Source organism: Dromiciops gliroides, chromosome 2 (assembly GCF_019393635.1).
Source record: "Dromiciops gliroides isolate mDroGli1 chromosome 2, mDroGli1.pri, whole genome shotgun sequence".
NCBI classification, from domain to species: Eukaryota; Metazoa; Chordata; class Mammalia; order Microbiotheria; family Microbiotheriidae; genus Dromiciops; species Dromiciops gliroides.
In genome coordinates this window covers 31,640,321-31,667,973 of record NC_057862.1, presented here as the reverse complement: position 1 = coordinate 31,667,973, position 27,653 = coordinate 31,640,321, and the positions used below count along the sequence as shown (strand labels likewise).

The window sequence follows — 27,653 nt, the reverse complement described above, 5'->3', positions numbered from 1 at the left end:
CATTCTGATAGAAAGTAACAGTACACACACACACACACACACACACACACACACACACACACACACACACACACACACACAAACAGGAAGCAATTAAGAGAAGAAAGGCACCAGAATTAAGAGGAGTTGAGGATAGCTTCCAATATAAGATGGGATTTTAGTTGAGATTTATAGGAAGCCACAGAGATCGACAGAGTGAAGGAGGAAGAGCAGTCCAGGCATGGGAGGACAGCCAAAGAAAATACCAGGAACCGAGAGATGGAGTCTCTCGGTTCCTGGAACAGCCAGGAGGTCAGTGTCACTGGACCCAAAAATATACATCAGGAATTCAAGAATACGTCTGAGAATGGAAGAGGGGGCTAGGTCACGAAGGGCTTTGAATGCCAAATAGAGCATTTTGCATTTGCCTTTGGAGGTGACAGGAAGCCACTGGAGTTTACTGAGTGGGGGGTGGGGGTGGGGGTGGTCATTTTAGGAAAATCACTTTGGTGAATGACTGGAGGATGCTTTGGGATCGGGGAGAGACTTGAGGGAGGCAGACCCATCAGCAGCTATTGCAATAGTCCTGGAAGAGAGAAAGGGGCATATTCAAGAGATGTTGCAAAGGTGAAATAGATTGGAATACCTTGGATCTGGGGAGGTGAGAGATTGAGGAATCCGGGATGACTTCTGGGTTGTGAGCCTTAGGGACTGGGAGGATGGTGTTGCCCTTCCTAGGAATAGGGAAGGGGGGGTGGATTAAGTAGGAAAGAAAGGAAGAAAGGAGTTTTGGTTTTGGATGCCCGGAGTTTCAAAAGTCTTTCAAGTAATTGAAGGAAATGCTACATTTCAGTTAGAGGTTAGTGAAAGGAAAGATGAAATATTTTTCTCATCCAAGTTCACAGACCTTTTGGAGAATAAACGCCAAGTTAATGCCTCCTGGCATATTAACCATTCAGAGCCTATTTCTCCAATATTAAAGACAGGTGTAGTATCTACCCAGCACAAAAATGAGCCATTTTAAGTAAATGATGCCCCACCCCCCAACTCCACATCTATTTCTGATCTCTTCTGAATGCCTTGTCAATTGAACTGAAGACATTCCTTGGTTATGTGAGGTGATTTTCACAGTGCAGCCAGGTGGCAGAAGAGGTGCTTACCCTGGCAATCCATTCCTTACTACCTCTCTCCACACCCACTTTCCCATTTTTCATGGTGGTGCCATCTCCCCAGCCCTCAAATACTTTTTAGTATTTTGCCCATACCTCTCTATCTTGATGATGTTCTCGTTCAGGCAGTAGGTGGCTGTGTGCCCTTAGAAAAGTAGTTTCGGGGCAGCTAGGTGGCGCAGTGGATAGAGCACTGGCCCTGGAGTCAGGAGGACCTGAGTTCAAATCCAGCCTCAGACACTTAACACTTACTAGCTGTGTGACCCTGGGCAAGTCACTTAACCCCAGTTGCCTCACAAAAAAAAAAAAAGTTTCCCCCTTGTCAGTTTCCAGGCCTACAAATTGAAGACTAGAAAATTATAGGTCCAACATTCCATAAATTTCATTTATGTCACAGCTCTGAGTCCTTGTCTCATATCCTAAGTGCTAAGGTCCTTAGAGGGGCCTAATCTCTTCCTTTGTTCCCTTGACAGCACAGGGTACAGCCGGCTCTGAAGGAATGATGGCTAAGAACTTTACAGCTCACCTCTGTGGCACTTCAGGACAGAGAAATGATATGTACTATACCTACACAAAGGCCACATTAGCTTTGGGATGGGATGTGCTCTTCTGTGGCATTTTTCCAACAATGCTAGTGAATTATACCAAGCAATCCATGGAAGTCTAAGGAGACACTCAACTGTACCGCCTGGAGTTTTGCCAACATACCATTCCAAACAGAAGTTAAATAGGAAAAGTAACCCATGAAATAGTCTAGGAGCCTAACAGTCCAGGAGAGAGATGAATGCATGAGGAGGTAGGCTGGTTACTTTACAAGAAAGAAGGAACAGCTGGGCGATCCTGGATTGGGGTGCTTCAATGTAGAGCCCTATGGGCCAAAAAAGGATGTAGACAACTCATGCCACAGAAGGAACTTTGATTTTCACCTACACCTCTGCTTGGTTTGAACTCCACTGACCATGATGCCCCTTCTCTGAGGATCACCCCTTCAAGCTTCTTTTTTGTGTTGTCTTCCATTAGTGTAAATTCATTGAGGGTAGGGGCTGCAGTTATGTGGGGCAGTGGATACAGCAACAGGCCTAGAGTAAGACCTGAGTTCAGATATAACCTCAGACACTTACTAGCTGAATGACCCTAGACAAGTCATTTAACCTGTTTCCTTATTTGTAAAATGGGAATAATATAGCACCTAACTCAGAATTGTGAGAATCAAACGAGATAATACTTGCAAAGTACCTGGCAGTTTATTGACTTGCATAGATGAGTTGTCATCTGCCCTCCTGGAAGAATGCGTAGTAATGAGAGTACAGATATACTGAAAGACCTATTCCCCTTATGACCAGAACCATATACTAAAGCCTTGTTGGGTTTCCCCTGACCACTCATTACCCCGCTTCCAGTATCACTGAGAGGTCAGTTACATGGCCTCCTCGAATGGCTAATTTCCTCTCCTGAATATACAAAGCGTTTTTCATCTTCGAGGAACCTTGGAAAGAAGCAGCTGAGCACAGCCCTTGTACAAACCCGGGTAATGTTTCCTCAGATGCCCTTTTGTGCCTGGAGGCAGTCCAGGCTGCTGGACTGCCATGCCAGTGAAGCCCAAGCTCACAGGCTGTACCAAGTCAGAAAGGTGAGGGATGTGAGCAGAGAAGTCTACCACCCAAGCCTGGCTGGCTTTCTTTAAAGCTACAGCAGCTCAAAGTAGGGAAATTCTTCCTAGCAAGTCCAATTGTCCACAAGATGGGCAGCCTGTCCATCCTCACAAGAGAGTATCCCTTGGTTTTCATCAGAGGTGACAAGATCCTTGGTCAAGGTCTCCTAGAGGAGATTTCTGTTCAGATACAGGTTGAACTCAAGGACTTCCGAGATCCTTTTCTTCTCTTGAGATTGTGAGCCTGGGTAACCAAGACTGTCTGGAGACAGGACCCACACCAATAAAGTCATGGATTCGTGAGGTATTTAAGCAAAAGAATAAGAAATTTTGGAAATACTGAAATCTTTACACTCAGTGAAAAGAGACAATAAAAGCTTTTTTATTCAAAGGTGTAACTGGATAAGTAGATTTGTTTTCACATAAATGGTTGTAATGTTATTTTTGAAAAATATGACCCAAGTGCTTTTGCAAACAGCACACACATCCCTCAACTATGAAGACCCAATTTGTGGTGGATGATACAACATGATTTGACCCAATTAACTTGCCCATATCAGCAGAATTAGCTGTCAGAACTTCGTTTCTTGCCCCGACTTCGTGATCTATTTCCACCTCCACGCCTCCTGTTATCTTGTCGACTCCTTGACCGGCCACCGCCCTGTCGGCCACCTGACCTGCCGCCTTGCCGGCCACCAGAACGGCCACCTGACCGTCCTCCTCCAGAACGACCACCTGACCGACCACCTCTCTGCCTTGTGTTGGAGGATCTCCTCCCATCATAATATTCTTCTAGTTCTGGTAATGCATCTGGCACTGATAATATCCAATCTGAATCATTCCACTCTGCCTGTGAAGATAATTTACAAGAGTCATAAAAATTATACAGAACAATAAGTCTGGGAGCAAGGGAATAGAGCCCCCTTTTACAAAACTGCAGCCTCCCTCTCATTCAGGAGTTGTTTATCTGGCAAGCTAAAGCAATGAGGACACGGACAAAAGCCAAGAAGTGGAAAAGGGTATCTGAGAAGCCCTAAAAGATGCACAAAACTCAGGAATGACAGCTCTGAAGAGAGGCTCAGAACTCCCTTAGTTTTAGAATTATTAGGAACCAACAACCTCAGATGTCAATTTTCCATACTCCAGAGCATCATCTGGAATGAGAAAAGGCTCTTGGCCAGGCAAGAAGCCAAACCATGAACAGCTCCTCGAAGTCAAACTTCAAGTATTAACTAATGCTGCCAGTGACACTCCAGGCAGTGTGGAGGGTACTGCCACTTGCCTACATGCACACAGTGAGGCACAACTTGAATCCAGGCCTTCTGACTCCAAGGTTAGGCCCTTTAAAGGCCTTAGGAATAGTAGCATCCAAAAAGTTTTGTTTTTTATATGACAGCTAAAGAGAAACTTTGACTTTCTGGGAGAAAAAAGGATGGGAAGAAACTCATTCCTGATTAGGGGAAATAAATAAGCTTTTGGTGTAACATGGGTCAAGAGATAAGAAATTGTAGGTTTACAAACTTTTGTGAGGTGTTTGCCTTATGTGGCTAAGGGATTCTACTTGCCCCATCATATGGGACTGTGTGATAATGGGTATTTACTGTTTCCATGATAGGACACAGAATTCTCATGGTCCAAACAAGTTACAAAAGTAACGCCACTGCTCCCCCAACCCCGACTCCAAGAGAACCACTTTAACATTTTTTTTTTAGTGAAGCAATTGGGGTTAAGTGACTTGCCCAAGGTCACACAGCTAGGAAGTGTAATACTTTTTTAAATGCACAGAAGAAAAAAGTTCAGAAGGAGGACCAAGCAAACAGGAATGTTTTTAAAGTTACTTGAAGAATTTGTTGTGCCCTTTTTAAAGAAGAACAGGGAGTATAAGGTAGAGATTTGTAGTTTCATGTACAATACTATTTTTGTGCTTTGCTGTGTATATGGAAATGCTGAGGGGGTGGGGGTGGGGGGGTTGTGTTTAAGTTCAGAATATAGGAAAAATTTTTTAAAGCAAGCAAAAGTTTGCAGCCACCACATAAGTAATCTCACAGTAGAATAGTATCTACAAGAGTTGCTTTAATATTGTAGGCATCAAAAAGATTACCTGCATTAGTTCTGACTCACTCGTTGGAATATCGAAGCATACACCCTAGAAAGACAATGGTAAAACTTTTTTAAGGTTTGAAATATTTCAGAGGCGTTCTCTCCAGCAGTTTACATTTTTAGAAGGAAAAGGGTAAGTGGAACCCCATGCAAGTATAACAACTTAAAAACGGAAAACCTTATATTATTGTCAGATGAACCAAATGCCTGCCCCTCTTCCAAAGCTGTTGATGGGCTGGGATGCCAGACCACTGAAAACACCAGACCAACTGGAATTAACAGCAGCTCTTTCAAGTCTTCTAAGGAGTCTGGGGTTTTGTGAAACCACAAAAGTGACTTAACTTTCTTTGGAGAAGGGCTACTGTTGTGGCACCAGTATTTTATCAGAAAAAGGCTAGCACTCAGAGATCATTGTTTTTGTGCTATAAAAGTCTCAACAGTTTTCATTTGCTTCCAGTGCTCTGTAGAGCAGTGCTTACCATTTTCCCTTTGAGGAGGCACATCCGGACAATTCGGGACATGGTGTCGCTACTCAGCTTCCTGCTGAGCTCCTTCCTCGCAGTGCTGATGTCTTGTAACTCCTCTGGACTTTGCAGAGTCATAGTCACAAACCCCTTCAGGAGTAAAGATCACAGTCAACACAGAGTACAGATTTCAGAATAATTAAGGAAAGCAGAATAAGACATAATGAATTGCACAATAATGCAGATCTTGCAACCGCTCATAATCACAAGCATCTTCATTTTGGTAAATTAGATAGAAAATCCATTACACAACATAACTTTTGTTTTCTAATGTAAATAAAATATAGAAAGTTACTACAAGTATGAGCACCTTAAGGTCATTCTGTATCTGGCAGAATATCTCAAAAGTAGGACTCAGCATTTACAGAATAAATCAAACAAATTATCTAAATTGTTTATTCACTGCAGCATTTCCAGTAGTTTTTGAAATAGTTAGAAATTTTTAATACTTAATAAAACATTGACATATGCTTCTTTGTGTGGTCAAACAGAGTAATGCCACAGGATGTAGAAGATGTGCTTTCTAGGCCCAGCTTTTATTCTCTCTCTGCTACTTAGCAGAGCTGTTCCCTTAGGGCACACAAACTCCCAAAGGCACAGAGGAGATGGGGATATTAGTCCTTGTCAGCCTCACACTGTTGAGGGTCAAAGGAGATAATGCAGGTAAAACTGTTGTGAAAACTGTAAAGCGCAAAAAAGGAAGGTACTATTCAAGTGGGGACAGACTGGGAAAGAAGAGGTTTGTCACTGCAGAGACTTTTCATCTGAAACAGGACAGAAAACCAAAATGCCTCATGAACAAGGAAAACAAAATGAAAAGAGGAGGATCACAGTAGTAGAACTGGTGCGTTCTGCTTCTGAAATTTGTTGCACATCTAAAGATACAGGTTTTAAAATGTTCAATTCTTGTAAACTGAATGTTACTTGGATCTCAGGCTGCAGCCCCGAGCTAAAACCAACAACATGAAATTTAACAGAGAAACACAATTGTGCATTTGGGGTTCATAAAATCCACTGTAACACTTCAGGTCCTTCTGAGACATTATGGCTTCTAGGAGAAAGAAGAGGGTCTTAGGCTGCATTAACAGAAGTGCAGTGTTCTGTTCACTGAAAGTCACAATTATATTCTACATGGCTTGGTACTGTAGAAAAAGTCAGAAGAGCTTTGGATTCTGTCCCTCTGTTGTATGACCACTGGTAAAATGCTTTACTTTTTCTGAGCCTGTTTTCTCATCAATAAAATGGAGGTGCTAATTACATCTTTTTTGTTTCTTTTTTGTTTTGTAGGGCAATGAGGGTTAAGTGACTTGCCCAGGGTCACACAACTAGTAAGTGTCAAGTGTCTGAGGCCGGATTTGAACTCAGGTCCTCCTGAATCCAGGGCTGGTGATGCTTTATCCACTGTGCCACCTAGCTGCCCCTGATAATTACATCTACACTGAAGATCTGTTGTTAGAATCAAGAGAAATAAGATATCTAAATCACCTTGTAACCTTTAAGGCTCTATATCAAGGCTCAGCTGTTACTCATTCAGTGTGGTCAGACCACACTACTGCACAGTGCTCAATTTCAGGTACTGTATTTTAAGATAGACACTGATAAACTAGTGTTCCAAAAAAGGTAGCCAACCAATGAGTCTACAAGCATTTATTAAATACCTATTATAAGCTTGAGACTAGGGAATGCAAAGACAACTAGGGTAGGACAGTACCAGGCCTGGAGTCAGGAAGACTCATCTTCCTGAGTTCAAATCTGGCCTCAGACACTTACTAGCTGTGTGAGCCTGGGCAAGTCACTTCACCTTGTTTACCTCAGTTTCCTCATCTCTTAAATGGTCTGGAGAAAGAAATCACAAACCACCCCAGCATCTTTGCCAAGAAAACCCCAAATGGGTTCGTGGAGAGTCAGACACAACTGAAAAATGACCGAACAAACAGCACATGGGGAACAAAATGACACCAGCCCTGCCCAAGTGGGGCTTACATTCTAGCAGGGCAGCCCTAAGTACATAACGAAGTATACTCAGAATCCAAAGGAAGCTGGGAGGAGGAAAGGGGAGAGCCAGGACACACCTCATGCAGGAGCTGGTGAGTGATCACAGGGTTCTACAAGGAAGAAGGTGCTGAGCATGCATCTCTAGTCAGTACAAAGGCCCCAGTGCAGAAGAGTGTTAATGGGTGAAGCAGGCAGGAAAGCTTGGCTGGACAGCAGAATTCAGGATGGGGGAAACTTTTAACGAGGCTGGAAAGGAAGGTCAGAGCCTATTCTCTGGGCCACTGAGTGGAGGATGCACCAGAGAGGAAGATGAGGGACAAACATGAACATGGAAGTGGAGAGAAGAGGCTACAAGAAACCGTGAACAGAGAACAACGAGATCTGACGACAAGGGAACAGTGAGTGGGACCTTGGGGAGAGGAGAAAAAGACGTGGTTATCAACAGGGCTGGGGTGAAGGGGAAAACAACTGGAAGAGAATGCTGAATCTGAGGGGCTTCCCCTAGGGAGGACGGCAGCACCGGGACCGCTCAGGGGAGTTCCAGGGAAGCAGGCTTCACCTCCATAAAAGGAATATCTTCTGAATGACAGGCCTGTCTAGAGGTGAAGTCCGTGTCTCATGAAAGGAGGCTCTCCACTGTGGCACATTCTCAAGGACAGACTGGATGGCCATCTGTCAAGGTTGCTTGAAAGAATTTTTGCATTCAGGTCCTTCCCAAAGAGTCTATGATTTGGGACAGATGCATGACTCAACACTTCCTGAAGGAGGAAATTTCCTTAAGAGAGAATGTCTAACAGCACAAAGCATGTTTTGTTTACACAGGACACAGGAAGCAAGGCACATTAAGGGAGTTAAAATGATCATGGTACTAAGGCACATTTATCGAGGTTTCAGTTAGAATCGGCTGCCCTCCATTATCACTGCCCCAAGGATTTGTACCTTATCAGAGTTGATCAAGGATCGAGGTTCGAAAGAGGAGGCACCTGAGATGTGCGCTAATGCTGCTGCCAATGCATCCACTGCCCCCTTCTCCTCTATCAGTCTCTGAGCTGATGGCCGGAAAAATTCAACAGCAACAAAAGAAACTGAAGCCAGGGACCTACAATTTTATTTAATATAACATTTTCTTGGTTATAAAACAGAATTTTAATCTCCAGGTAAGGCTGTAGAATTTTTAACCAGAATACAAATCTATTAAATTATCCCTTCATATTTAATGCTCTATCCATTAATTATTAAATTTTCAGGAATGATTTGAAGACATCTGCAGAAGTCTAGTGAGATTTTGAACACATTTAACTTTAAGTTTCTTCTAGATTATAATATAACAAAAGTCATATCATTATTTTTTTTTTTTTGCATCACCGGGATCTCCCCAGATATTCCCCCAGCCATCTCATATGACAAATTTTGTAAAAGAAAAAACAAAAAAGGAGAGAAATCAGAAAAACTAATAAATGGCATTAAAAAGTCTGAAAACATATGCAATGTACCACATCCATGGACCCGCTATCTCTTCAAAGGAGTAGGGTGGAGATGTCTTCTTTGGGGCAATGCTTGCTTGTAATTTTGCAAGTCATTTTTAATTTCTTTGGTGTGTAGGTCTCTCCATTTACACTGCTGTAGTCATTGTGTCTATTTTCTTGGCTCTGCTAAATTCCTTCTGCATCAGTTCACAAAGATCTTCCAGCGCTTTTCCCTATTCATCATGTTTCTTACAGCGCAATAAAATTCCATGATGGTAATGGGTCTAAAGGTTATGATTTCTTGCTGCCCAATTCCAAATTAATTTCATTATTCTTCATCTCTCTCTGTGTTGTAATTTTTTTTCTCATGGACCACAATTTGAAAACTTTCCTAATCAATGGGCATCTACTTTGTTTTCAATCCTTGGGTATCACAAAAAGTGCTGCTATAAATATTTCGGTGTATATGGGGACTTATTTATTGATTGTCTCCTTGGGGTATAACCCTAGTACTGGAATCTCTGGATCAAAGAGGAAAGACATTTTAATCATAATTATTTGCTTAATTTCAAAGTGCCTTCCAAAACAATTTCAATGATTCACAGTTCCACCAAAAATGCATTGGTGTACCTATGATCTCAACAGCACCTCCAACATCTTTTTGCCATCCTTGCCAATTTGCAAGGTACGAGGGGAAAGTTCAGGGTTGTTGTCCTTTGCGTTTGTCTTATTATTAGTGGTCTGGAGCGTTCTTTGATCTGCTTGTTAGTAAATAGCAATTCTTTTGAAAACAGTTTGTTCATATCCTTTGATTTCTTACTGATGGAGATGAATGGCTTTTGGTCATATGATGATTATATATCTTAAATACCAAACCCTTATCTGGGAAATTTGATGCAAAGATTTTTTAAAATCATTTAACTGCTTTATCTTATATGTATTCATTTTGATTGTGTATCTTTTTAGAGATAACTTTGCAGTTATCTATTTTATTTTTTACTTGCCTCAATCCCCAGTTTAAAAATATTATCTCCAACCCATAGCCGTGAAAGATAAGCTTTTAAAAAATTTTTATGGTGTAATCTTTAACGTCACAAATTTATTTTAAATTTATCTTGGAATAAGACATAAGATAATATCTGTTTTATTTCCACCAGACTGCCTTCCAGTTTTTCCTCAAGGTTTTTTTTCAATCAAGTAAGCAGTTATTTCTAGATCTTGTTTCTTCAAATGAATTTTATTACTATTTTATTGAGTTCTATAAAGTAACACTTTGATAGTTTGATTGGTATAGCATTAAAACTGCAAACTGTCTTTGACAGGATTGTCTTTTTTATCAAACAGGAATTGCCATACGCACTGAATATTCTTCCAAACTTCTAAACTTCTGTATATTTGCATTCCCAATAAGTTCTCTCTTTTTTTTGGTGAAATGTGTCGCTATTCCAAGTTTTTCTATTTTATAAATTATTTCTACTTTGCAGGCCCATGAATTCTGCTTGCATGATTCTTTTTCTCTCTCCAAACATTTGGGAATATCTTGTTGTGGTTCTGTGCTCTCTTGGAAATCCACAGGGTCCTATGCTGATTTTCCTTTGACTTGAAACATTTTTACAGAGGTTTTTGGACTTGTTTAGATGTCCTGATGACCATCTTCCATTCTGTTATTAATATTGTCCCTGTTGGTTTATCTGTGTATGATCAAGGTTTTAAACTGAGTTTATTTCCTCCTGAGATCTTTGTCAATTTCAGTCTTTTTCCCTTATATTTTCCTACTTTTCACTTTCTGACTCCTTCCTCTTTGATGGCAGTTCCCTTGAGGACTAGATCTCAGAGCTTTCTCAGCTTCCTTCCACACTAGGGAATTCACCTTTAACCATACTCAGTCTCTTTCAGACATGACTTCTCAAGACACTAAAATGGCCTCTGCTGGGAGCCAGGTCCATTTTCTTCAAGCCTGACAGAGCCTTTCCCCCAGGTTGGTGTCCTGCCCTACTTCCCTCTGTTCCTTAATTCTCTGGCTGAGCATTGCTACACAACAGTCAGGGAGAGCATGATTCCATTTTCCTGTACTTCTATCTCTTCCTCACAAGTAAGGATATGCAGAGCTGAGGTTTGCTGCTTGTTGCCACAGGATGATGGGGTGAGCAGAGTAAAGCTTGTGCCAGCAAAGATGACAGCAGCATCAAGGAAAATGCTGAATAGATCCTCGAACAGAAATCTAGGTGACCCATTATGCAGCTCTGATGAACACCGGGACTGGTGGAGAAGGTGCTGAGTAAGCATATTAGGGGTCACCAAGCTGTTGCCTCATCAGGGGTCTTGGCCTGTCTTAATTTGTGCAGACAATTACAAATGCCTTATCTTTTATTTTTGGAGAGATTCAAGAATTCATAAGGATTGGAGAAACCATCTAGTCCTCCGTCTTCTTCGGTCACATGACCAAGATAACACAATATGAGTCACTCTTGACTAGTATCAATCTGATTTAAATATGGATTGGTATTCTATCCATGACCACTAATACACTTATTGTTTTCTACAGATAGTGCCATAAACTTTACTGCTGGTTTATGAAAGGGAATTATGAGTTGATTTTTTTTAGTTGTTCTGGCTAAGGAGGAATGAAGATGATGACAAAGTAGAAGTTCATGCTTATATATATGTGTGTGTGTACATATAATATGTATATATGTATATGCATATGTATATAATATATATACAAATAAAATTTTCACTGTCCAAATTGGGAAACAAATATTTTGATGTAGCTAACCATACTGGCAATAAGTGGCCATCTGCTTTTTGAAAATTAGAAATCTGTTAAATGAAGCACTATAGTTGGTGCTTAATAAACATATAATGAATTGAAGCTGTGCACCAAGGACAAGAGAAATAATATTACTCAAAATCAAAAAATCCATACCTGATGGCATCCATACTCCGAGATTTAACTAAATCCATTGTGGTTGGAACACCTACACGTTTAAAAGTAATTCCCTGAAAATGAAAGAATCATATTAAAAAAAAAGGAAGTCTCTGGAAATAATTACTATGTTTATTAGTCATTTCTTTAAGAACCTTTATTTTACCATGATTCAACAGGTGGTCCATAGATTCCCTTACAGTAAACATCTTAGACAAGCACCCTACAGATAAACAATATGCATCTGGAACAGAATGGCAGAATGGGCTGGATTACATTTTCGAAACCACATACTGCTTTCAATGAGCCTAAGCAGCACACTGAGGCAAAAACTTTTTTTAACATCAATATTCTCCTCCCTGAGAATCATGGAAAATTGAGATCTCAGAAGAATCAAAACTGTAGAACTGACCCAAAGAGCAATGGAAACACACAGATGGCTATATGTATGTTGTACCACATCATTACCAATGATTTGTACACAGTCAATAGTATGAAAGTGGTGATGCATGAAAGGTATGACCAGAAAAGCAGGGGTACTAATATGTAGCAAGAGTGAAGGATAAAAAGATGGAATGGCCAAAGTACTTTTCTGGTACCCTTAAATTAAAAGAACCAGAGCAAGGTCTATCTTCCATGACGGATTCAAGAGAAGTACCAAAAAGTAGTGCAGAGAAAATGTTGTTGTGGGTAGTGCACAACTGGGACAGCAAGGGAGGACAACCTTTTAGCTCTCCAAATAAGCCTTCAAAGGAATCTTCGCTCCCAAGACTGATTTCCAGCTGACCTTGCTGGCATAAGGGACCTAACACTAAAATTAAAATGAAACGTTCCTCTGAGTCATTCCTATTTTTCTAAGCTATCAAAGCTTTTTAAAATCCAGGAGGGAAAGGAGAATGAGACTCTCTCCACAATAAAAGCTTCATCACATCCAAGTCTCAAACAAGATTTTAATTTCCGTACATTTCATTTCCAAGAACAAAAACGGAGGATCAGCAGCAGATCCTTGTCTATGACTTAATAGAGGGAACTTTCTCCCCTCGGCAGCAGAGACAGCAGGCTACAGCTCTACTCACCGCTTTTCCTTCCACGTATTTCAGCTGGCCTCTTTCATTTGGCTGATAAAAACAGATGCAAATCCCTGTTCGTCCAGCTCTCCCTGTGCGTCCAGAACGATGGATGTAGGATTCAACATCCTGAATAAGAGATAACCCTCTTGAAACTTCTGGCATGGTGCACAACAAATAACTGCATTCAGGAAGACTATTAATAATAGCTATGTTACAAAATCTTTTGATCATTTCTTTGGAAGCCATTTACTACAAGGGAAAAGTCAAACCTTCCCTCCCTACTAATGTCTTCCATGGTCTATTTCATCCTTCCATTAGATAGTTTTGTTGCTCCCCATTTTGGATACATAAAACCATGCACCAGGAGGCTTCATGGAGAGACTGGGAGTCAAGAAGCTCTGACTTCAAATCCTGCCTCACACATTTCTTTAAGCTGTGTGACTCTGAGCAAGTCATTTAATATCTCTGAGCCTCAGTATCCTCATTCACAAAATAGGGAAAATAAAGTATTAATCTTACAGGGCTGTTGTGAAAAGTTAATCTTTGAGAATATTTGAGGCTAAGGAGCAATAGAAAATATCTTAGGTGTTTCTATCCCAAAGAACAATGAACATACCCAGAATATCGAACAATGACATTTATTTGGGGCAGCTAGGTGGCACGGTGGATAGAACACCAGCCCTGGATTCAGGAGGACCTGAGTTCAAATTCGGACTCAGACACTTAACATTTACTAATGTGACCCTGGACAAGTCACTTAACCCCAATTGTCTCACCAAAAAAAATAAATAAAACAAACAAACAATGACATTTATTTAAACTGCTCTCAAAAATGAAAATGACAGGGCCTTCTGATTACAACCATATCCCCATCTCCTACCTGTGGAGGCGAACTTTGAATCACAAGATCAACCTCAGGAATATCCAAACCACGAGCAGCCACATTAGTTGCCACCAAAACTTTGAAACTGCCTTCCCGGAAGCCTTTCAATGTAATTTCTCTTTGTGACTGTGCAATATCACCATGCAAACACTGTGCATTCTATTTATAAAGAGGGAGAAAAAAAAAATTAAGAGCACTGATAGTGCTATCAGAATTCACTAATAGAACCAGGACAACACTGTGATGTTTTATCAGCACTATTTTATCAACACAGCCCAGTAAAGTCCTCCTCTGGTGGGCTCAGAGATGATCCAGCATTTCTGAAGACTCTGCCCAAGGGGCACAAGTCGTGGCAGATTCATCAGCTGTTTCAAGATCCTCCAACCTGGCACAATTCCAGAGTGGGTCCCCACCCCAAGTCTGGCTATCAGGTAATGAATTGTTCTGGCCTTGGCTCCTTATGGATGACCCTCCAAGATCCGGAGGCATTGTCCTGCTCTACATCAGGGGTCTCTAATACTTCAAAAGACCCCTAGGTCTTCTGGAGAAGATCTGGGGGGTCAGGGTCTTTTGAAGCATTAGAGAACATAGCGAAAAGAGTTCCTTAGAAAAGGAAAGCCACAATTTCAACCAGTCTTAGGAAAAAGCAGCCCCCAAATCATCAATATTAACAACTCTCACTGTGTACCACATGGCTGTCTCTTTCTGGTTCATTTAAAAGAGAAGACATGCCAGAGCTTTCACTGTAGTCACCACTAATTATGACCACACACTCCAGCTGATGACACTGGCAGCCTCCATGTAGACTGTGTCACAGAATTTTATTTGCAGTTCAGTTCTTTAGAAATTTGTGGGGTTTTCCCTACAGAAGTAATACTGCAAAAGTAGGAGTTACATCCCGAGGTCAGCTCACCAAAGGCTAAGGAGCCCACCACACGTTAAGGCATTTCTCTCTGGCCGGCCACTTGACACCCAGAAGGGAATAAACCACCCCCACTCTCTTAGTGTCAAAAGGCAACACCTACCACCAGAGCTGCCTTCTACTGGCAGACTCATAAATTCCTAGGCCAGGTATGTGAAGGGGTTTATGTTGCATTTGAATGTGAACCAAGAAGCCAAAGGATATTTCAGAAAGGAGCTTTAGGGACCTTGTATTAAAAGAGGATGTTCCCTTTCAATTAGCTGCCCCAAAATCCCTTATTTGGCTTACAGAGATGGTCTACCTTTTACCCATAGGCTTCCAAATGGCTAAAAGTCCAAATCTGTGACTAGTATAAAGAATCTTTAAATATTAATGATTAAAAACAAAAATTATGGCTTTTGGGGCAGTACTCCTAGTATCATTTGACCAGCTAATTATCTATTAACCAATTAGTGAGTGCATGAATTTAAATTCTTAGGAAATTATTTTAAGAACTGTTTACTTTCAAGGCTCATCAAGATAAGCAAATGCCAGAGTCACAATTAATACAAGTCTACTAAGTGGGCACCTAATCTATCCTGAAAGCAGGAGCTCAAATTCTGTATGGAGCCAGACACACTTTAAATCAAGGCATTTTGCAAAACTCCTTCTTCCAACAATCCCAATCTCTGCCCCAAGCACACAGGCTCATTTCCCTACAAACAGAGAGCCCTGTGTTCATGGCAAAAATCAAATGCTTTAAAAGTACCTAGAGCCTACCTGCCGAACTCTGTCCCACTTAAATGAAGGCTGGCTACGAGCCTGTAAGCACCAAGATGCTATTTATTATACCTATGGGACTCACAAGTCATTTCTAAGCAGGCACCAGCATGGCAATAACGGAGTCGAATAAAAAAAAAAAACTGTGTTTCAGAATGGTTACTATTCCAGGTGGCATAGAATAATTCAAGTGGTCTAAGTAGATCTGCCCTAAAGATTCAATTCAGCAAGCATTTATTCATTGCCTCCTCTATAAGAGACATGTTGTTTACTCATTCTTCCAGCCTGACTTCTTAAATTGGGAATCTGTTAAATCTGGCCCTGCCTACTTCTAGAGAGAACATTAGGGGTTTGTATGACCCAAACCTCTATTATCTAGAGTCCTGTGGCTATATTCTCTGCAAGGGTCTTAGGGGTAGCTCATACTTTCAGATACCCCAGGCAGTCTGATCTAGGGCACAGTCTGATCAACTGCCTTTCTTCTCAGTTTTGCCAATTCTGGACCTCATCTTGGGTCTGAGCAATGCGACTGCAAACTTGTCCGTCAGGTAGCTGGACAGCTCTGCAGGTCCCCCACCACGCTAACTCCCTGTCTTGGTCACTCACCCGTGGCCTGAATCAATGATCCCTAGGCAAGAATTCTGCTAGATCCTGGGGACAAAAAGACCTTAACGATCCTCTACAATACCTTTCCTTCTGCCCTTTGTAGGTGGTAACACTCCAGAAATTCCTCAAGATCATTTAATTGGTCTCCAGTGGAGAACAATCACTACTTGTGACAATGAGTACTTGCCATTTAACATGGAAACACAGGTAACTCTTAAGAGTGTCCCTTTGCACAGTCTATTTAAAAACCACAGCTGCTTTGTGGAAAACAGTTAAAATGACAACTGGAAGTGTAAGTTTGTTGGATCTTTTATAAATCAAGGTGAAAATCCTCCTTATACTCAGAAACTCTCAGATCTTGTTCCATCTGATCCCTGCCTCTGATGTATTTAAAAAATCAAATTGCTTCACAGTGGCCTGGAGTCAAAAGCAGTAATAATGGAGCAAATGACCTGACCTGAGAGATTGTTCTTTTTCTGACACCAAGTTCTTTGACCTTAACTGAATTCTGAATGTCAATCCAACATGTCCCACAAACCAACAAGCTCCTAGTAATTTTCTATCCCCATAGCCTCCAAGTCCCAGGCTGCTACAGAAAGTAACTACCTGTTTTATGTGAGGATTCAAGGCCATCTCAGTCACATTTTTCTTCGTCTCACAGAAGATGATGGCTCTCCCATCATTTCCACTGTAGACTTGAATGACGTCACCGATCACTGCTGCCCTCTGAGACCAGTGGCACTGGATGGCCAAATGCTTTGAGAGAAAATTTCAAAAACGTGATCTACAAAATCACTGATAGTCCCCTGTCAGCTCTACTTTCCAAATGATCAATAACTTCCCAAAGCTACAATGATTACCCTTGATTTTCTGCCTCAGACCAAGTACATCTTGAGCTCTGTTGACTCAAAAAATAAAGAGGCTTGGGGGCAACTAGGTGGTGCAGTGAATAAAGCACGGGCCCTGGATTCAGGAGGACCTGAGTTCAAATCCAACCTCAGACATTTGACACTTACTAGCTGTGTGACCCTGGGTAGGTCACTTAACCCTCATTGCTCCACAAAAAAAGAGGCTCAGTCTGCATGTGTGCAGGGAATTCATTTTATGCCCCCAAATACTTCTAACCTAAACACTAATAGCCACCATTATCAATAAGAGCATCTACCTTACAAGATCATTATAAAATGTACTTTGCAAACCTTAGGTTAGCTATAAATGCACATTTCAAAAATGAGAATTTGTTCCAATTCAATTGATACAGTAGGGAATGTTTTGAACATAATTAGAATTGTTTGCTTCCTCAAGATTTCTTCTCAAGAGAAGCACTGACTTGGGGACAGCTAAGTGGCACAGTGGATGAAGCACCAGCTCTAGATTCAGGAGAACCTGAGTTCAAATCTGACCTCAGATACTTGACACTAGCTGTGTGACCCTGGGTAGGTCACTTAACCCTCATTGCTCTGCCAAAAAAAGAGAGAGAGAGAGAGAAAGAGAGAGACAGACAGACAGACAGACAAAACATTGACAATGGAGAAAAATCCACCATTTCAAAATAACTCACAAGCTGCAATCCTTCCATGCCTACTTTCACACACAAATTTTAGGTGTTGTCAAGGTAAATCCCAAAATTTATTTTCTATCTTCAGGTGCAGTATGAACTGTGTGCAGAGACAGGCTCCTCCTCCCCCACACACCCACCTCGATGGAGGTCTGCTGCGATCAGGGTTTTGACCTAACTTGTTTGAGCTATAGAAAGGGAAGGGTGGGGAGGGAGCCATGGTTGCTGACATTATCTGTAGTATTTAGTTTTTAACCATTTAACATGTTTAAATTTTGATGTGTTAGTGATGAGTTTTTTGAGGGTTGTGTCCCTATCCCATATCCCCTATAAGTCCTATGTTTTTATTGCAGATTTTGCCCAGCTTGAACATTTTGGGGAACATAAGTCTCATTATTGCAGAATAGACTTTATTATTGTTGTTGTTGTTGTTGTTTGTTTGCAGGGCAATGAGGTTTAAGTGACTTGCCCAGGGTCATACAGCTAGTGTCAAGTGTCTGAGGCTGGATTTGAACTCAGGTCCTCCTGAATCCAGGGCTGGTGCTTTATCCACTGTGCCACCCAGCTGCCCCAACTTTATTATTTTTAAACAAAATGACTTACTTCCACAGTGGTTGCAGTCTTTTGAGTCATTTTCCCCACAAGATCAACCTCTTCATATCTGGTTTTCATGTATTTTTGGGCAACTTTATATACCCACTGCGGGCAAGTTGCAGAAAACAGGAGGGTCTGAGGATTGTCTTCGGAACCTTAAACAAACAAACGTGATTCAGTACCCTAGAATATCACTGTAAGACTCTTCAAAGCTCTCCAGCCAAATCCCCCAAAACAAGATGAATATAGCTTCTAAGCACATTTATGCATGCATACACCGCCCCCCCCAAATTCAAGAGCTTCATTTTTTTTTCAAATCCACACTCGTATTATTTTGGAATACCTGTTTTGTAAGATCCATGGATGATGTCCTCCACTTGGTCAGCAAAGCCCATGTCTAACATCTGGTCCACTTCATCAAGCACAACGTGACGTAGCTTAGAGAGATCCAAACGGCCACTCTGCAGGTGGTCTTTGATACGACCAGGGGTCCCAACTAAGATGTCAATACCCCTTCTAATGTGATTAACTAAGGAAGAAGAAAAAGCCAATAATATTTGTAAATAAAAAGGTCTAGGAATTTCTACTGTTTCTTTTGGCACACCAATAATTGTGTGTTTAACAATCACCATGAACATTTACTCACTTTGGCCTTGATATGGTGTTCCTCCATAAAAACATGCCACACTAAGTTTCCGAGTTATATCTTGGAAGTCTTTGGCTACTTGGTTTGCCAGTTCCCTTGTTGGAGCTAGAACAAGTACCTGGGTAAACAGAGAGAGAATGAGAGAGAGAGATAGATATGTATTTCCAAGACCTGAATTCACATAGAGACACATATTTAAAAGCTGGCATCGAATACAGTATCACACAGCTCTAAAAGCTAAAAAGAACCACAAGTCTCCTTTAAAGCAGTTCTGGGGGGGAAAAAGGACTTACTTCTACTATCTGTTAAATATTCTAATTCACATGAAAAACTGAAGTCTTCAAAAAAAAATTAGTCCCTATAAACCAAGTGTGGATTCTGAAGAAAAGGTGTTATTGAATTTAAGTGTAAGCACTTTTAAAATAAACCTGTCAGCTTCATGTGATATGAAGTTATCAAAAAGATCTCAAGACCCAAAGAGAGAACTAACATCCTGTTTCAAAAAGTTTTACTTTGCAACTATCAAAAGGTAAGAGGATTCTTTCTGAAGTGTCTGCTTCGAGACTCAGAAGGCTCATTGGACTTTTTAACTTTCAGATACTGACGCTTACATAACAACCTCTTTTCCTTCATCATAGTATTTAAAGCCATTCATGCCTATAATTGTAATGGTTACCTTTGGAGATCGATTTTTTTTCATTTCTTCCTGATCTCTTTGGAGTTTCTCAATCAAAGGGATAGCAAAGGAAAATGTCTTCCCTGTTCCTGTTCGTGCCTGAGCAATTAAATCTTTCCCTTCGTATACAGGACTAAATGTCTTCACTTGGATGGGAAACAAATAAGTGACCCCTCGAGCTGTAAAATGAAATTTTGTTAGAACGGTTCTGCAGCATCAGCTCTGGTACTTGCATGACCAACACAGATTCCTTTGGGCTTCTGCAGAGATGCTGTCCAAAGGGCAGTCACACTCTTACTTGTTCTCCAAAGATGCAGGGGCTTAACCGCCTATAATGTAGATCTGCTTATACCACACACAGGACGGAGGGGATTGGAAAGCAGGTTACCCTTCCCACAACTCATCAAGAACTCCATCAGTGCAAAGGGAATTCCTCACAAAGTTGCTGCTAGTAAGTTCATGAAAGTTCAATGAAATAAATTTAGGGAAGCTAACAATGGGTTAAGTTGTACATATTTTAAAAGGGGCTGGAGGACTGGAAGCCCAAGAAACTGTTTCTAGTGCTGCCACACTACCTGCAGGGCCTTGGAAAAGTCTGGGTCACTTTGAGCCTGAGTTCTCACTGTGTAAAATGGGAGGGTTGGACTAGACGACAATGCCAAATAAATCAATGGCCCAACATAATGAATCAGCATACAATGGTTTGCCAATGGATTGCTAACTTTAACTTCAACCCAGGCTTAAAAATAGCAGCTTAAAGAGCTGCTAAAACTAATATAATCCCAGGTTTAAAAAAAAAAACACCACAAACCTACAAACCCCCAAGTAAAATTAAGCAATTCCCAAAATACAGGTTACAAATATTCAAGCAAGGGGCAGCTAGGTGGCGCAGTGGATAAAGCACTGGCCCTGGATTCAGGAGGACCTGAGTTCAAATCTGGCCTCAAACACTTGACACTTACTAGTTGTGTGACCCTGGGCAAGTCACTTAACCCCCACTGCCCTGCAAAAACAAAATAAAAACAAATATTCAAGCAAGTTAAAATTTAAAAAAAAATTTTTTTTAGTCTCAATGCCAATTTCGCTGATATAGGAAACTTCCATGCAGAGAATTCTTCCATCTATGCAAATCAAAGACCATCTTAAACTTATTCAATCATTACTTGGGCCACTGTGCAGGCAAGTGATTTGCCCAGGCTCATGCAACAAAGCTAGTATGTATTAGTCAGGACTTGAACCCAGGTCTACCTAACTCCTTAGCCAGCTCTCTACTGTTTAGGCCACACTGCCTCTCCTACCACCACTACCAATAATGAGCATAATAATAAATCACATTTATAAATAATAATTAGTATATTACTAATTCACAATGTTGAAAATAACTTTTGAGAGACAAGACTCCTTAAGATGATAGATAACAGAAGAACAAGGACAGCACAGAAACAAACATAATAAAAGATCAGTTTCACACTGTCTTTTTGGGGGTGGGGGGGGCACTGAGGGTTAAGTGACTTGCCCAGGGTCACATAGCTAATTAAGTGCCAAGTATCTGAGGCCGGATTTGAACTCAGGTCCTCCTGAATCCAGGGCTAGTGCTCACTGTGCCACCTAGCTGTCCCTGTTTCATACTGTCTTATACTTTTCTTTTGACCAGAAAAGGCACAAGAGTAGTTCTGCTTCACTACACATTGAATTAAACTTCATATTACCTTTGAGAAGTTTTATAGTTTCTTCAGAGATAGGGAATCGGGAGAAGGAGCCTTCTTTCTGCTCAGGTGTTAGGTCCTATCAAAATTAAATTCAAGTTCAAACATAGCTCATACTTCATCCTAAAATCTATATTCAGGTAAATGTTTCCCAAGACCCCTAAGTTACTATTCACCTACTATCATTTAATTTTATAAAATGCAAAAACTTATAAAACAGATAAACTGTCTAACTTAAAAAATCAATAAATTTAAAGGACATTACAATGACCATATTTTAAATAGTAAAGTAGTCTAGTTTATTTAGAGTAATATCTATATATGCTACTCAAGAATAAATTCACTTAATAAACTAAGGTATTTCAATACATGTTTTACTTATGTCTTATGTATATATGTCGATTTGATTTAACAATAATGCTACTTATTAAAACAGGACACACTGAGATAAAATACAGACCAGACCAGATCAGCCATGGGAACTAAGTCAGACCTAGAAACCTAGTTCTGAAAGAAATCGCACAGTGGACAAAAACATTTTAACAACTATAACCCATAGCTTCATTAATTCTTCAGGCCACTGATATTTACTGACATTTTAAGTTTCATCTCCATTTTGGATGCATAAAAAAAGATAAAAGGGAATGTTCAGACTAATCAAAGATCTTGTAGTTTGAATTTTTGAGGCTGGCTAGCTATAAGACTGTGACATTCTAAGAAAGCATCTAAGAATTCAGCATACTTGTCAATGCATAATATAAAGCAAAGTCTGTCTACAGAGCAGACATCTGAGCACGATTATCCATAAGTTCTAATCAGCCTCATTCTCTAAGTTATCCTGTATTGGCCTGAATATAGGTCATATTTTCCCCAAATAATGTGGCTTTGTATAAAACCCAAATCCTTATAACTTGTTTAATTTTCCTGCATGTGCTACTTCACTGTCCAAAGCCATCTCATTTTAAGGGTGAAGTCTACATTCAGGGGCAGCACATATATGCACATCTTTAGCTCAACGTAAGAGAAATCAAGATGCACAGTGTGAATGCTCCTGCACTGGTAGCCATGTGATGTTATAAGGCCTTGGTAAAGGGCTCTAGTATACATTATGGGGTCCATGCATGAGAGTCACACAGTATAAGACAGCACAAACTACACCACAACAGGGACTACCCACAATGATGATATCCAGGATCCACTGATGTATCTACCAAATATAAAACAAAATGTCCATACCTCCTCTAGCTTACTGTGTTTTGTTGTGTGGCTGGAGTTGCTAAGAGACGATCTGCTCTTCGAAGTCTTTCCATTTTCTTCAGTATTTGAGAGGTCTTTCTTTTTTGTCTTGTCAGGTTTGGATGAACCTGAAAATTCACGTGGAAATCTATCTAGCCCTTCTTTTGTATCTCCATTTAGCTTTTCTTTTCTTTTCGATTTTTTGGATTTGGGGGGACTGAGTTCATCTAAATCATCATTATCTGGAGTTTCCAATTTCTTTTTAAAGTCATCTCGCTGGTTCAACTTCCTTTTATCACTCTGTTGATGAAATAAATAACAGTAATAAAGACAGGGACTTTGATAGATGGGAGTCCTGAAAGCAATCCATTCCAAGCATGAATAATGGCATCAGTAAAGTCATGTAAGAAAAAGGAGAGGAAAAATGTGAGAAAAATTACAGAGGCATCTTATGGGATATGAGAGGTGAGAATACAAGATGATTCCAGGGTTATGAACCCGAGTCACTAGGAGATGGTATTGCCATCAATAAAGTTAGGGAGAGGGGGAAAAAGAGAGAGACAAAGGAAGGGAGAGACAGACAGAAATTAGGAGCTCAATAGTTTGGACATTCTGAGTATGAGGTGTTGGCAGGACAGCAGGGCATCAAGGTGGAAATATCCAGCAGACAGTATAGATCAAAGGACGGGACAAGGATCCTGGGAAGGAGTTCTAGTGGATGACAGATAATCTGGGAAGCACATGTATAGTGGTGTTGATCAGGGACACGAAGCAGAGAAAATTAGAGATTATCCGAAGAGAAGATGGCCAAGGATGACACCTTGGGTTCATCCACATCGAAAGGAAGTGGAGCTGCATCTTAGCTGGGGGCTCTCCAAACCAGTACTTGCTATGCCCTCTACCAGCAGCCACCCCCACCTTCCCCTGCCATACACACCCCTTGTGGAGATCACAATCAGCTCCTTCTCAAGAAAAAATTTTCAACCCTGATTTAGAATGGGGGAAAGGGAAGAAGCAAATAAAATTAAAGCAAGTGCTTCCCTGATCCAAGGAAAAACTTGTTATATCTTAATGGAGTGCTACTCTCTCTAGTGATCTTAGCCTAAGTTTTAGGTATTCTTTTTTTTTTTTGGTAGGGCAATGGAGGTTAAGTGACTTGCCCAGGGTCACACAGCTAGTAAGTGCCAAGTGTCTGAGGCTGGATTTGAACTCAGGTACTCCTGAATCCAGGGCCTGTGCTTTATCCACTGCACCATCTAGCTGCCCACTTAGCCTAAGTTTTAAATAATTAACTTTTAAAATCTTGTACTGTTTTCGAGATTATGTCTTTAGAACTCAATAGCTATTTTACAGTCCCATTTCATAAAGTCAAAAATCCTGTGTGGTCTGTAATTTTAGCCTAAAAAACAATTTCAAGACCTGTCCTTTTTTTTCCAGACTCTCCTGGTCAAATGTTTAGATTTTGGAGAATAAATGGGCCAGCTGAGATTAGGTTTAGTCACACTAGTGGGAAGGGAAGAAGAAAAGACGAAAGGACTTTATGGAGACAAGCTTGGATTGCTTTTAAAGGAGCTTATGTGTGCGATGACCCAGATCCCTTGCGTCAGAGCTCTAATTCCTGCCCCTATACCATAGAGTGAAGAACTGAGCTCTCTTTAGCATTTGACACAGCTAGACAATCACGTCTTTTTTTTTCTTTTTTTAGTGAGGCAATTGGGGTTAAGTGACTTGCCCAGGGTCACACAGCTAGTAAGTGTTAAGTGTCTGAAGTCGGATTTGAACTCAGGTCCTCCTGACTCCAGGGCCTGTGCTCTATCCACTGCGCCACCTAGCTGCCCCGACAATCACTTCTTGAAGTTCTTTTCCTCCCTTCTATTACATTGTAATTCCCTGGTTGAGTTCCTACTGTTGCTTTGATAGTCATGATTCCTTCCCCCATCTTTAGGGGATGTTTCCCAAAGCTCTGTCCTCAACACAATTCTGCTCTTTCCATCAATTTATGTCAACTATCATCTCTATGAACTGCAATGGTTCCTAAATAACTATAAATAACTGATATTTACATAAGGCTTTAAAGCTTGCAAAGCACTTTACACACATTATCTCATTTGAGCCTAAGGACAATCCTGAGTATAAAGTGTTCTGCAAACTTTAAAGCATTACATAAACATCATATATTAATTATTATGGAAACTATAAGGTTTCCCTAATGTTCACTTATCCAATCTAACTCTCTGGGGGCTTTTCAAAGCTCTCCAATTTGGCCCAATGTAGTTCCCAAAGTATATGCTCCCCTTCTTGTCCTCCACACAGACCAACTACTAACCTACCTGACCATTCCTTCTCAAGTCTCATTTGCTGGATCTTTATTCACGCTATTCCCATTAAGTGGGGATGTCCCCCGAATTCTATTTTCTCTATACTGTTACTTGGTGATCCCATTAGCCCTATGGGTTCAATTATCTCCATGCAGATGATTTCCAGATTTATACAGCCCTAGTCTCTTCTCTCCTGAGCTATAGTCCTAAACATTTAAAAACGGCTATAAATCTTCCCTGCTTTTGAACTTTGCTATTACTGTCAAGGACACCCCCATCCAGGCTCATAACCTCAGTGTCATCCTCAACTTCTCTCACTTAGCATCAATTCTCATTCTCTATATGTCCCCTTCTCTCCATCCTAACAGCCACTGCAGAAGAGGCTCTCATCACCTCTTGTATGAACTATTTCAATAGCCTTCTTGTTGGTCTCCCTACCCCAGTATCATCTGTTCTCCAATCAGCTGCCAACATGATTTTACTAAAGCAAGTCTATTCATAGCACCCTTCTTCCTACTCAATAAATACCAGTGGTTCCCCATTACCTCCAGGATCAAATATAAACTGCTTGGTTTGGCATTAAAGCTCTTCCCAATCTGGTCCCTTTCTATCCTTCCAATCTTCCTACATTCTGCTTCCCTTAACTCGTACTACAACTCTGATACACTGTTCTACTAGACATTCCAGAACATTCCCTCACCATCTGCCTTCCTTTAAGACTCAACTCAAGCACCACCTCCTTCAGGAGGCCTTTTTTTGAACCCCCACCCTCCCCCCAGGGCCATCCCTCCTAAAGGCATCTTCCATCTCTTGGGTATTTATATTCTGTTAATTACTTAACTTTCATTGCCACTTATTAGAATAGAATGTAAGTTTCTTGGGGCAGCTAGGTAGCTCAGTGGATAAAGCACTGGCCCTGGATTCAGGAGGACCTGAGTTCAAATCCGACCTCAGACACTTGACACTTACTAGCTGTGTGACCCTGGGCAAGTCACTTAACCTCAACTGCCTCACCAAAAAAAAAAAAAAAGAATAGAATGTAGTTTCTTGAGGACAGAAACTATGCTTTTCCCCTGTATCCTCCCCTGCTTAGCACAATGCTTGGCACTCAGGAAGCACTAAAAAATGCACCTTGATGGAAAATGATCAAGCTTATTTTGAGAGGGTAATTTCTATGTGGCCAAGAAGAGGAGGAAGAAGTCCCTCATCCTCTCTGCTGGACTGATCGCCAAGGCTGTACTCTGCAGAGGAGATGCTGACCTGCACTGGCAGGAGCTTTATCACAGAGAAGTTCCCTGGACTGATGAAATCACGGGCCTAGGCCCTTATCCCAAGAGTGGGAAACTGAGAGCACACTACCAATGAAACGCGAATTGTCGCTTGACCACATACTAGAAGTGTATTATTTACAAAACTTAGTTCCCGAACCAAACAGACAAAGCCCTATGAAATGCACAAATATATTTTGCTGCCCATACCACGAAGCCGGACTGCCTCGGAGGGTGAGCTGTGACTTTTTCCTCCCTCCATTCACACAGCCACCAAGAAAATCCACGCCATCATGCTTTCTAGAGAGCTACCAAAATTGATCTTAAAAGCACAAGTCTGACCGTGTCATTCCCTTGATTAAGAACCTTTGAGAGCTACCTCCAGAGGGGTAAAAACCCCACCTCCTCAGCTTGCCCATGAAAGCCTCGCGGGCTCAGGTTACATGAGGTGCCTTCCCACTCTGCAGGCTGGGGACAGACTGATCCGTCCTGTGCTTTTGCCCAGGGCTGCCCCCTATGCACACGCCCCTCTTTACCTCCAGCTCCAGGAGCCCTGGGCTTCACCCAGGACCCAGCCCACGTGTCCCCTCCCAGGGGGATCCTTTCCTGGTTTCTCTCCTTCCCTGAAAACCATCCACATCCTTCCGTGTTTACATGCTGTGGCACGGGGGTGTGCACAGGGCAGCGCCAGCAAACACTTGCTGGCTCGGCCTGGAAAGAGGCAGCAAGTCCAGGATGCGAATCCCCGTCATTGCTAGGTGAGTGACGACGTCAAATCACTGAACCAACGTCTCTCCGATCTCGAGGGGCTCGAAGGGGGACACGTATGCAAAGAAAAGGCGCTTCGCCACTGCCACGCGCCGGGAACGAGTCTCGGGAAACGCGGACTCGCGTTCTGGAGGCTGCGCGGGGAGCTGCCCCCCAGGGGCCCCGGCCTGAAGCTCAAAGCTGCCCGGGGGGCGCCCCGTCCTGGAACACGTGCTACGGGGCGGGAGCTTTTACGGGCATTCGCATCGGCCCTTTAAAGGGGTCGCGGACTTGGGGTCGAGCCCTGACTTGGGGACAGCCGTCTGTGCAAGGCGCATCTGTCACTTCTCCCGGGCAGCCGGGGCCCCGAGCGGGCTGTGCCGCTGCCCACCCGGCGGGCCTCCGCCTCCTCTCGAAGAAGGTGAGGGGCAGGTGAGGGTCCATGCCCTCTTCACCCCGAGTGCCCCCTCCTCCTCCGGCGAGGTCTCCCGGGCTCAGCGGAGGATTCGCGGCCGCGGGGCGCGCAAGGCCAGGGGGAGGGGGAGGTGCCGAGACCGCCGCCTCCCGAGCCGAGGCTGGGCCGGGCCTGACAGGACGGCGGGGGGCCCCCAGCCGCCGCCGCCGCCGCCGGGCTCACCTTGTGCCGGCCGCTGTCTCTCCGCGGGCTCTCGGGCCCGTCCAAGGGCGCCTCCTCCTCCATCAGGTCTCCCCACAGGACCTTGCTGGGCATGATCGGCCGTCAGCTCCCTCCCGGCCCGCTCCGCACGAGCCCCTCACTACGAGCGATGGCGAGAAAAGGAAGCAGCCCGGGCCGCGCCGCCAGGCGTCACTTCCGCTCCGAGGCCATCTCCACC

The 27,653-nt window shown here is 42.1% G+C and overlaps 1 protein-coding gene across 1 annotated transcript; it reads right to left on the bottom strand.

Annotated features, from left to right (window-relative positions):
• Positions 1-3,157: 3,157 nt before the first annotated feature.
• Positions 3,158-27,653, bottom strand: LOC122741621 (ATP-dependent RNA helicase DDX50-like). The gene is made up of 15 exons (XM_043985280.1): positions 27,437-27,653; positions 22,467-22,766; positions 21,234-21,309; positions 19,525-19,703; positions 18,849-18,966; positions 18,546-18,731; positions 18,212-18,357; positions 16,657-16,806; positions 13,761-13,922; positions 12,887-13,006; positions 11,811-11,884; positions 8,358-8,517; positions 5,379-5,513; positions 4,901-4,945; positions 3,158-3,649 (listed from the first exon to the last, which is right to left on the bottom strand). Exons 1-15 carry the CDS (start codon positions 27,527-27,529, stop codon positions 3,365-3,367), a joined length of 2,229 nt encoding a protein of 742 aa, XP_043841215.1. The 5' UTR covers positions 27,530-27,653; the 3' UTR covers positions 3,158-3,364.

What these genes read in the sequence shown, in the direction of transcription:
- LOC122741621 (XM_043985280.1), bottom strand. Translation starts at nt 27,529, where the DNA reads ATGCCCAGCAAGGTCCTGTGGGGAGACCTGATGGAGGAGGAGGCGCCC. An exon ending in TGAATCCTCACATAAAACAG is followed by an intron (nt 13,923 to 16,656) that starts GTAGTTACTTTC and finishes CTTTATAAATAG; the next exon opens with AATGCACAGTGTTTGCATGG. An exon ending in GTGAGTCAGAACTAATGCAG is followed by an intron (nt 3,650 to 4,900) that starts GTAATCTTTTTG and finishes TTATCTTCACAG; the next exon opens with GCAGAGTGGAATGATTCAGA.